The following is an 11,832-nucleotide window of genomic DNA, read 5'->3' on the forward strand; positions in this document are numbered from 1 at the left end:
CCCCCCCCCCCCCACATCTGCCTCTCCATCCCTCCCTGCCTCTCTCCTCGTCCTGGGCCTGGCCTGGCCAGCCCACTGGTCCTCTCCTTTATGGACGTCTTGGATCAAGCCCCCCTGCCCTGCCCCAGCTGGCCTGGGCTCTCGGTCCTTCCTCGCCCGCCCCCCCCCCCCCATCCCTCCCTGCTCCCACACTCAGCCCCTGCCTCCTCTCCTCTCCCTCTGTGGCTCTCTCTGCCCCTATCTCTGTTTCCCTCCCTCTCCCTCCCTCCCTCCCCCTCCCTTCCTCTCCCCTCCCTTCCTCTTCTCCCTCTCTCCCCTCCCTCCCTCCCCCTCCCTCCCTCCCCTCCCTCCTGGTTCTCCAGTTTTCCCCTTGTTTATGCCCAGCTCTCTGCTCCACTGATCACCTCGAGGGGGGAATCCTCTCAGCTCCCCAAATGGGGAGCCCCCTGCCCGCCCCGGCCCCTGCCCGACTACCCCGGGAGCTCAGAGCAGGGAGACCCCAGAGGCAGAGACAAACACGGCCAGCCCCCGTGCGGTACCAGAGAGCACGCTCCCAGGGTGGCCGGTGGGCACAAGGTCAGTGCGGTGCCCTGGCCAGCGGGCCCCCTGCCCCCGTGCGCTGGCCAAGGCCCGGGAGGTGCAGCCCAGCCCACTGTTCCTCCGGTTGGGCTTAGTCGCCGTGACTCACTAGAGAATGCTCGCGGGCGAGTGACCGGACAAGGCGGGAACTGGACTCATGTCGGCGGGGCGTCGCTGAGCCCAGCTCAGTGCCCAGCGGTCTTACATCCAGCGGCTCGCCCGGCTCGCCAGCCCTCACGGCCGCTCTGAGAGGCAGACGCCAACGCACCCGGGTCCCGCGTGGGGAAACCGAGGCACAGACCGGTGTTCGAGGTCTCCGAACTGGGACCGGAGAGCCACAACCACGACCCGTCCCTGCCGCCCTCCGTCCCCGCAGCACAGTGGCATGGCCGCTCTCACCTCCCCAGCTAGCCTGACCTCGTGCCGGCCCGGGTCCCCAGCTAGCCTGACCTCATGCTGGCGCGGGTGGCCAGGACTGAGACCACCCGGGGGATGTGTGACCGGACAGAGGCGAGGCTACGATCAGATGGGCGAGCGGCACACACGCGAGCGAGTCACTGTGAGGGCAGTGAGTGTTGGAGGGGCAGCCCCGTGGGCCCACGGCTCAGGTCCGCAGTGACTCAGGGGGTGGCTGGCCGGCGTAGACTTCGTGGGCGTCATGAAGTCTGGCTCCTTCCGCCCTCCACAGGCCAGTCCCGTGGCCAGTCCTGGAGGGGCACCCGCAGCTCTCCCCTCCCGCAACCCCGGGGAAGCCAGAGAACGCGGGTGTCGTGCCCACGACCCATCCCCAGCACCCCTGCCAGAGCTGTCCACACCTCAAGCTTCTAGCAGAGCACGGAAAAGGGATGGGGAGCAGGGCCGCAGGGTCGGTCCTCAGGCTGAGCCAGATCACCCAGGGAGAGTGAGCCCGAGCCTCTTTTCCATCTCAACCTGCGCATTCCCCCACCTCCCACCCCCGCCTCCTGTTCTCGGTTCTGGAATCCCAGTCACAGACAGCCAGGAAGGGAATGTGCCAAGGTATAGTTTGGTTCAAAAGAAGGAAAAATATTCCCACGGGGAGAAGGCTGCCTCGGATGTCAGGAGTTCTCTGTCACTAAGAACTTAAAATAGAATTACTTGATTATCTATCAGAAATGCCGGTGGGTGGGAGGTGGCAAAAAATAGCTCTTTAAATGCAGCAGCCGGCATTCGTAGCTTTATAATTGGAGCATGTCCTAATAGGAACAACAGGGCAGAGTATTTGACGTCAACCTTCCTGTGGTTTCCCCGTGCATCTAACCATCCAGTCATCCACCACTCATCTGCCATCCACCCACCCACCCATCCACCCTCCATTCATCCATTCGCCCATTCATCATCTACCCATCCTCCTTCCATTCATTTACCCATCTATCAATCATCCATCTATCATCCATCCACCCACCTACCCATCCGTCCGTCCCGCCATCCATCCATCATCCATTATCCATCCATCTACCTTCTATCCGTCCACTCACCCATCCATTCATCATTCATCCTCCATCCATTCACCCACCCACCCATCCATCCCACCATCCATCCTCCAACCATTATCCATCCATCTGTCCACCCTCCATCTGTCCATCCACCCATCCACTCATCTACCCACCACCCATCCATCCATCCATCCACTCATCCATTCATCCATCCATCTATTTACCCTCCCTCCATCCACTATTCATCCATCCATCATCCACCCATCCTCTCTATATGGTTATTTTTTCCCCATAGATCATTATTAGCACATCAACTTCTCAGGGTATCTATATATTCATTTACCCATATAAGAACAAGATATCCTTCCATCAATCCATTCAATCATTTATCAATACATATATATCTGTGTCTATTCATCTTTCTTTACATTTCTCCACTGAGCAAGTATCTATCCATCTAACCATCCACCCACTCATCCACCCCTCCGTTCATCCATCCACTCCCTCTACACACACACACACAGCCATCCATCTATTTATCTAAATGTCATAATACATATAAAACACTTAGAAGAAGCATCCATCCACTTGGAGCATGATAACCACTCATATAGTTACCTATGTGTTCAACTGTCAATTTTATATCTATTTGCCTAGCTACCCAACCAGTGAACTATCTGTTCATTCTTCAATATATCCTCTATCGCTCCAAATATGTTTCCGTCCTCACTTTCATTCATATCTCCAAAGTATTTACTATTAATCAATCTCATTCATACACTCACTCATATATACGTCCATCCACCTTCCCATATAGCAAGTCATGTATATGTGCATAAACACATATCTGTTTATCTTTCCATATATGTGTTTGCCAATTACTTTGACCGTTAAGCCATCCAAATGAGTTAATACTTAAAATAGTTGCTGCAACCTGGTAAACCTCCAAAAAAAGTCACTTTCAGCCATACTATCACTCATCCATAGTTCATCTAGGCAAGCATCCATGTGTTCATACCTCCAATTGTCCTCAAAGATTTGTTCAACCTATTCATATCATTTTCAACACTTACTGTATTCACTTTTTAGGTACTGGGGATTTAGCATTAACAAAGTCCCTGTTCTCACAGGGTGACATTTTAGCTAGAACAACAACAACAAACACAAACGAGTAAGTATATATTGAAATATATCAAGTGATGGTAAATGCTATAGAAAATATCCTCTCCAGGGTGGGAGGATATGGAGATCTGGAGGATATATGATAGTCAAAGAAAACCCCTTAGGAAGGAATAAGCTTTTCCTTATTTGAAAAGAGACTTGAGAAATATTAGCGACAGCTATATACATTGGTGGGGGAAAGTGTCCTAGAAAGAGAGAACAGTGAGTGAAAAACTCCTGATTCAGGTGCATCTGTTCATCAGTCTATCTCTTCAATAGTTTATCTAGCTTATCCACCCAACCATACGTCTATTTACCCACTGTCTGTCTTTCCATTCATCTACTATTTCCTATTTTTGCCAATCTGTCCATTGGATTGATTCTACTTATTTTTTTAATTAGAATGTTTTCAAATGTTTCTTTGTTTTTGAGAGAGAGAGAAAGACAGGGCACGAGTGGAAGAGGGACAGAGAGAGAGGGAGATACAGGATCTGAAGGAGGCTCCAGGCTCCGAGCTGTCAGCACAGAGCCTTAGGCGGGGCTCGAACTCATGAACTGTGAGATCATAACCTGAGCCGAAGTTGGACACTCAACCGACTGAGCCACCCAGGCGCCCCAAAAGTTCCTTCTTAATACACATTATCCCTCTAACCTACCTCCCACCCACCTGCCTCCATGAGTCCTCAGTTTGTTCTCTATCATTAAAAGTCTTTTGTGGTTGGTTTCCCTTTCATCCATGTGTCTTCATAACCTTCTATTAGTCTACCAATGAGCTGTCTGTCAACATGCCATCCAATTACCCACGAGCTTATCCATACTTCCATTCCATGTGTCCATTCGCCAATCCATCCATCCATCCATCCATTTACCCACCTACCCACCCACCTATCCATCCATCCATCTTCCATACCTACATACATCTATCCACACATCCATCTACCCATCCATCATCTATCCACTCATCCATCATCCATTCACACAGCTATCCCTCTGTCCATTCATCCATCATTCATCACCCACACACCCACCCATCCATTATTCATCATCCATCCACCCACCCATCATCTACCTACACATCCATCCATCTGTCCATCCATCCATCTGTCCATCTATCCACCCATCCATAATCTGTCTACACAGACATCTATCTGTCCATCCATCCATTCATCATCCATCTATCCACTATCCACCCATCCACTCACCCACCCATCCATCTATCCACCCTCCATCCATCCGCCCCTTATCCATCTATCCATCATTCATCTATCCATTCATCCTCCCACCACCTATCCATCCACCCATCCATCTACCCCATCATCCATCCATCCATTCAACTGTCTACCTTTCTTCACCCACTTTCCTTTCATTCAGACTTCTCTCCATCATTAAGTCTTTTAGTTTCTTTTTTTCTTTTTTCTGTGACTAAGACACGGCTCATAAGCTTGTAGCCCAAGAAGATAAAAGAGAAGACTCCCGTGGCCCAGTAGGCTGAGTGCCAAAATAGAGCTTAAATAAGGACCAGAGAAGTAGGAATCTGTCCTCTTGTTCAAACATCCTCAACACACACACGCTCACAGAGTGGTATCCCAATGAAAGGTGCAATAGGCACCCAGGTGGGGGTGGGGAGAAGGGGTAAGAGGGTGACCTCATGGCTTCTAGTGACCCTGGATAGAGAAATGTCTCTGGTTTACATTGGAGGCAGCCTCCAAATGCCCTGAGCCCTCATCTGTCTTATGTGGGCCTCAGCCCAGCAGAGAGAGAAGAGCCAGGGAGGTGGGTGTAGTGAGAAAGCTGGGACTGGGTTGGGAGCGAGACCAAGGGAAAGACTGAAGGTTTCTTTCTAGGTTCCTCCAGAAACAACTGGCTAGATCCATCTGTCCTGAGCCCCACTTCTCTCCTGAGAGGTGGTACCTGGGAGAGGACGAGAAGGCAGCCTTGGGTGGCCTTGGCAGCAAAACTATAAAAATAACGAGTTATGCCCAGGAAGGGGGACAGACGCCTATGGAGTGAGGGGCTGTGCTCCTCCCTGGGAGCAGGAAGGAACAGCATCTGAGGTCCCATCTGCCAAGCACAAAGCAAGGCAGTGACTGTCCCCCCCTCCTCCCACACAGGCCATGTGGCAGCTGAGGAAGCCGAGGCTCCGGGGGGTGGGGGAACTGGTGCAGAACCTGAAACCCCCTCCCCCCCCACACACACTGCTACTGTCACACCCCACCTCTGCTGGCTGTACCTGCTGCCTTCTGCACAACCATACAGCTGCCCCTGTGGCAGGCTCCAAGGTCCGAGTCCCTCCCACTCTTGCCCGGGGGGGGAGGTGGGTGCCTCGGAGGGGGCCACAGGCAGGCTGTGGGTTCCCAGACAGTCCCTCCCTGCCAGCCAGTAGGACTAGACAGTGGTCCCTCCAGCACCCCACCAGTTCCCAACTTGGCAGATTGGAGGCAGTTAGCTGATGGAGTTTGGACAGGGCTGCCCGCACCCCCCCCCAGGAAAGGGTGAGGGGCTTTCCTCCCCACCTCCTGCCCCTCACTTCTTAATGGCCTGTGTCCGGCACCACAAGGCTCTGCTGGCCAACAGGGTTAGGAGGCCTGATTTCCAATATTCCCTCAGCTCCTATCCGCCCCACACCCCACATAGACCCCCAGCCCCCCTGTCCAGGCTCATGGGGTGGGGGCAAGGGCGGGGCGGGGGTGGCCTGTGGCTATGTACTCCTACCCCTAGGAAGGTTTGAGAACTCTCTTTGCTGGTTGCCCTGGATCCCCAATATCCAAGAAGATGTTAGGAGCCCCTGGAAAGAGGCTTCCCTGAGATGAACTGGCTGTGGGCCCTGGGAGCGACGCCTCTCGAAAAAATCAGCTTGTTCTGATAGGGCCACGTCCCATTTCTGCCTTTGGGGAGGTCTCTGGAGGTGACTTCTCAGCTATGCCTTATTCTGGATGGGCCTCAGGGAGCACCGGCCTCACCCCTACGGGAACCCGCTGGGAGCAGAGCCATCAGGCAGCCCTGTGTGGGGTTATTGAGCACCTCTGAGAGGCAGCCCGGATACCCTGGGCCCCCTGGGCCTACACCCCAATCTTGAGCCAGAGCGGGTCCCAGAGCGGGTTGTTAGGACACACACCTCCAAGCTGGGGTCAGCCAGTGTCCCTCCAGGTTTGGGACAGTGTCTCTTGGCAGTTCATTCGGCCCTTAAAGTCTTGGTTTCTCCCCGTCAAGCGCCTCACTGGCTAACGGGAACCTCTGTTTGAAGAGCTTGGTGAAGGCTGGCACATGGGGAAACTGAGGCCTCAGGGGTGGGGCTTACTTGTTCCAGAAAGAGCCATGCCTCTGGGACCCTGTGCCCCTCCTCCTGCTCCTCCCCCTGCACTGGGGGCTCAGACCCCAGGAGAGCAAAGCTCAAACCCTCAGCCTCACTGCTGGGACCCTCATCTTCCCAACTGAGGGCCCACCCACCACTCTGACAACCTCTGAGGGAGACTGAGGCAGAGGTGGGCTAGTGGGGTCGTGCAGGCCAGCCACCGCACGGATCTACAGTGTCACCCTGTCTGGGCCTGCCCTATTCTGGTCCCTGAGACCCTCCGGGTGCTGCCCCTGTGTGCCTCCAGCATTGTTTGTATGAGGAGGCAGATGGGGACCAGGGAGGGGGCCAGGATGCGGGAGAGGATTTCCGGCTTCCTGAATCAGCAGCGGGGGGCGGGGGGGGCTGCAATGTCCCCAAGTATGGTGTGGTGTCCTCTCCCTGTCCCCCACCTAGGGAAAGAATGTGACAGGGCCCAGAAGGAAGGCAAGAGGAAGCCAGTGACCTCCGCCAGCCCAGGCACGGGAGAAGGCATCCATCATCTGGGCTGAGCTCAGCCTCCCCCTCCCTGGGAAATTTCCGGGCGCCAGAGACCCCTGACCCGGAGGGAGGAGGAGAGGGGGCCCACCTGGGAGTCTAAGGCCTGACCCAGCTCTGACTGCAGTCCTCAGGTCTGGAGCCTGGGCAGAGCTGGGAAGGAGCCCTGGGGAGCCACGCCCAGTGCACCCACCCGCAGCCCACTGCCAAGGCCAGCACCTGCTTCCACTCTCTCCCCTTCACGGCCTGGGGCGCTGCCTGCTGCCCCAGAGCCATGCGCCCCGGCTCTACCAGGTGGCGTCCAGCCTCACGGGGAGGGCAAGGGGTGAAGGACCACCAGGGGGTCTGGCTGTGTGTGGGGGTCCTGACCCGTGGGGTGCTGCCCCTCCAAGGCCACAGACCCCTCCCACCCTGGCTCCCTGAGGGAGTCAGGAGGATGAAGTCCAGGGTGTCCACAGCCCCCAGGCTAGCTGAGCTCCCTCCTTCAGCCGCCAGCCACCCATAGCCCGAGGGGACTTGTGACCTCTTTCCTGAAGACCCTGGGGTCCAAAGAGCAAGGCCAAGGGGTTCTGCAGGGACAGATAGCCCAGAAGGGGACTCTGCCCAGGGTGGCCCCGAAGGTGGTCCCTGCCCTCTCTTAGGTCTCTGCCCTGCCTCTTAGCTCCACACATGGAGAAGTGCTGAGGCAGCATCCCTGAATCACGTGGGACCAGGAGCCATGCCCTGCCTGCAGGGCAGTGGGGGTCAGGAGCCCAGGGGGCAGGGAAACAGCGGCTTACCCAAACCTGGCCCCGATCAGTGTCCTCAGGGCCAGAGCTGCCCAATCAGTTGGGGGGGGGGGGGTTGGTGCTTAGGACCAGGGTTCCCAGTCAGGACTAAGGCCCCAGGACAGGACCAGGGTCCCAGAATAGGACCAGGGCTCCAGGATAGAACCAGGCTTTCCAGGATAGAATCATGGTTCCCAGGACAGGACCAGGGCTCCAGGACAGGACCAGGGCTCCAGGACAGGACCAGGGTTCCCAAGGTAGAATCAGGGTTCCGAGGACAGAAATAGGCCTCCAGGACAGGACCAGGGCCCCAGGACAGGACCAGGGCCCCAGGACAGGACCAGGGATCCAGGACAGGACCAGGGTTCCCAAGGTAGGATCAGGGCTCCCAGGACAGAAAGAGGCCTCCAGGATAGGACCGGGACTCCAGGACTGACCAGGGCTCCAGGACAGGACCAAGTCTCCCAGGACAGGACCAGGGCTCCAGGAAAGGACAACGGCCCCAGGACAGGACCAGGGCTCCCAGGCTGGGGTCTGACCACAGGCAGTGGCAGATGCAAAGGAAGCCGAGGGCAGTGGTCACTGCAGGTGGGCCTGATGGGCCTTTGGAAACCTGGCCATGGGGCAGGACAGCCAGGCAGGGCTTGGAAGGAAAGTCTGCAGTGACTCTGGCACCTGTCAGAACTGGGAGGTGCTTTTAGCAAATCCTGGAGGGGAAGTGAGGTCTGAGGACCCAGGGCCGGCCTGCGGGGGCCTCCGGAGGTATGGCTGTTGCTGCCCCGTGGTGAATGGTTCCGCATGTGGGGTCCAGTGGCCTCGTGGAGAAAGAGCATGCTGGGGACAGGGGTACGGAGACCCCTGGGAGAGGGCATCCTTGCCAAGCTGGGGAGCAGGCCGGGCTGGGGCAGGGGCGAGGCCCGTCTGCAGTGTGGGGCAGCTCTCCTGTCACGTGGACATGGGGAGGGCCCGGCACAGCCTGGTCTGGCCCTGGTGAAGTTCGGAGTGCACGCTGGGGGTGCACATGGGGCCTCCAAGGGGTTGGGATTCCGGGATCCAGACCTGCCAAGCCCAGGACCCTGGGACATCCTGAGACTCCCTTCCATGCACCGTGTGGAAGCCCTGTCCCCGCTCTCCTCAGGGTCTCAGGTCCATGGCTCCCCACAGGGAGGGGTGCAGGGCCACACCTCAGCTCCACCGGGGGGCCCCGCAGAGACCCGTGGTCCTGGCCAACCCTGTGGGACCCCACAGCTGGGCAGCCAGAGCAAGGAGAGGGTATCTTGACCTGGCCCACAAGTGGGACACAGGAGGGGCAGGCACCCTGCCCGGGGCACGTTGTTGGGGTATGCCCCAGTCCTAGGCCCTAATGTGAGGTTCTGACAGGAGAGGCCCCATCCTGGGGCTGTCTGAGGGAGGTGGTCCCATCCCATAGCAGTCTGAGGGGCGTTGGCCCCATCCTGGGGCAGTCTGAGAGGGGAAGCCTCAGCCTGGGGGCAGTCTGAGGGAGGTGGCCCAATCCTGGGGCAGTCTGAGGAGGATGGCCCATCCTGGGGCAGTCTGAGGAAGTGGCCCCATCCTGGGGCAGTCTGGGGGGGGGGGGGTGGCCCCATGCTAGGGCAGTCTGAGAGGGAAGGCCTTATCCTGTAGCAGTCTGAGGGGGATGGTCCCATCCTGAGGCAGTCTAAGAGGGGAGGCCTCATCCTGGGGGCAGTCTGAGGGGGATGGCCCCATCCTGGGGCAGTCTGAGGGAGGTGGACCCATGCTAGGGCAGTCTGAGAGGGGAGGCCCCATCTTGGGGCAGTCTGAGGGAGCTGAAGCCATCTTAGAGTAGTCTGAGGGGGGTGGCCCCATCCTGAGGCAGTCTGAGAGCGGAGGCCTCATCCTGGGAACAGTCTGAGGGGGATGGCCCCATCCTGGGGCAGTCTGAGCAGGGTGGCCCCATCTGAGGGCAGTCTGGCAGGGGTTGGTCTGAGGGGGGTGGCCCCATCTTGGAACAGTCTGAGGGGACAGTCTGAGGGGACAGCCCATTGCCCAGTTGCAGGGGGGAGGCCTGACCTGGCTGGATAGGAGGGGCGATGTCTTGGATGCAGGCAATAGAGGGGGTCTGGGGGCAGGTCTTATCTGGAATGCTCCAGCCCCAACCTGCCCAGCCTTGGCCCTCCTGGGGTCTCCCATGGGGGCTTCCCAGGTCACACATCCCCATCCTGGGCAACGGGACTTCTCACCCACTCTGGACAGGAAAATCCCAGTTCCCTTAGTCACCTTGTGAAATGAGAACCGTGCCTCACCCTGGGTCTCAGTTTCATTCTGACACCACATTGGGGGGGTGGGGAGGGGTGCTTGGGGGGGGGGGTCCCAGGCCCTAAGGGGCCAGGGGCATTTAGCCAGCTCTCAGGCCGAGCTCCTGACCGAGCAGGCACAGGTGCCTCCCCGCCTGCCTGGGCCTCGGCCGCGGTCCACGCCGTCCTCTGTGTCCTCCGCCCGCGGGACAGCTGGGGTGGGGGGGGTCAAGGAGGGAGGCGGGGATGCCCCGGCCAGGCTGCTCAAGCCGTGCCCTTCTATGGGCACACGGTGGCCGGAGGAACACGAGACAGGCTGATGGGAGGAGACATTCCTGAGTGGGGCACAGCTGTCTGCCGGTCGCCCCCTCCCCCCAGCGCTCGGGCCCCTGAACCCCCGAAGCAGGGCGCCCTGTGGGCCTGGGCGAGGGGAAGGCACCCTTCCACCTGCCTCACGCACACATGCACGCTCATGGCAGAGACTTCCAGATCGGTTCCCTCGTTACGAATAACGTCGCCACAGGATCGGGGAGGCGACGACAACCTCAGTGGTTAGAATGCACTGAACAAGTCAGCCCTGAGGCTGTGGGGACCTGGCCCGCGCCTCCGCCCTGCCCAGCAGGTGCTGCGGGGGGCTGGGGGGGGGGGGAGCAGACGGAGCTGACCAGCAGCGCCCTCCTCTCCATGCTGGTGGCTCTGGGTGTCCTGTCCCTGCACAGGCTGGCACCCAGCGGCTCCGCGGGGCTCCCTGCCCAGCTCTGGGTGTGCTGGCACTCCCCTTCTGCCCGCGTCCGCCTCCCGCGCCATCTCTAAGCAACAGCGGCTGCAGCACTGGGAGCAGGCAGCGGCCAGCATCGTCACCTCCGTCACCTGGGTGGGGGCGGGCGGGGGACCGGGCCCGGCCTCCAGCAAGGGCTTCGAGGGTCCTGGGGCCAAGCAGCCCCTCCCGGCCAGGCCCTCCCACGCCCACCTCCTGCCGGGGTGAGGCCCTGAGTCCCTGCCTCGGGGGTCCGGGCCTCCGTGTCCTGGGTCAGCATCCCAGCGGCTGGGGCGCGAAGCCGGCCTCTCCCGCCGAAGCCCGGCTACAGAGGCCGACTGGAGAGACACGCACCCACCGCGGGGTGAGACGGGGACCCCGGGAGGTACCCTGCAGCCGCCTGCTGCCCCAAGTCCCGGTGGCCCCATCCACCCCCAGATTAAGCGTCCCCCAGTGTGAATGCGAACTCTCCCGTGCGCTCAGAACGGACTCTTACCCGGCGTCTTTGTCCACCAGTAGCGCCTCCTGCTCCTCGGAGCCAGGGTGGCTCGGAGCCTCTGCCATCGGGCCGGGGTCCGGGCCGCTTGGGGCTGTGCGTCTGCCTGTGGCTCCCGCTGCTCCCTCAGACGGCTGGTCCCAGAGTCCCCCTCCCCCAGCTGGGTTTCACTTCCCCCTTCCGGCTGCAGGTTGAGGTTTGAAGGGCACTGGGGCTGGGGTTGGGGTGTTGTTTTTTAATCTGTTGATGCAAGAGAAGAGAAAAAAAAAAAAAAAAACCAACCAGTCATCAGGAAGTGTTAAGCAAGTTGCAAGGGCCAGCGGTGACAGAGAGGGGCCCCGGGAAGGCAGCAGTGCGTGCACGGGCCAGACAGTGTCGGGACGCCTGTCGGGGAGCCCCCATGGGCTCCTGAATCCCCCACAGTCCTGGATGGCAGTCTGGGCGCGGCAGGCCGTGCATAAGCACCAGGACACGGGTCCGGCCCCCAAGCCTCCACGATAGGCATCATCTCTC

At 59.0% G+C, this 11,832-nt stretch overlaps 1 protein-coding gene across 4 annotated transcripts in view; it reads right to left on the reverse strand.

Annotated features, from left to right (window-relative positions):
• LSP1 (lymphocyte specific protein 1) overlaps nucleotides 1-11,468 on the reverse strand; it is a 37,945-nt gene extending 26,477 nt beyond the window's left edge. For 2 of the 4 annotated variants that reach the window (XM_040465745.1, XM_040465744.1), the window contains exon 1: nucleotides 11,320-11,465. In XM_040465745.1, the coding sequence (XP_040321679.1) occupies nucleotides 11,320-11,387 (68 nt within the window). In that variant the 5' untranslated portion in view covers nucleotides 11,388-11,465. Of the gene's footprint in view, nucleotides 1-1,029; nucleotides 1,054-11,319 lie in introns of those variants that run through there. The other 2 variants (XM_040465746.1, XM_040465747.1) reach the window with 2 other exon arrangements.
• Between the last annotated feature and the right edge of the window lie 364 nt (nucleotides 11,469-11,832).

Source organism: Herpailurus yagouaroundi, unplaced genomic scaffold, assembly GCF_014898765.1.
Source record: "Herpailurus yagouaroundi ecotype Mexico unplaced genomic scaffold, PumYag 569, whole genome shotgun sequence".
Lineage (NCBI taxonomy): Eukaryota > Metazoa > Chordata > Mammalia > Carnivora > Felidae > Herpailurus > Herpailurus yagouaroundi.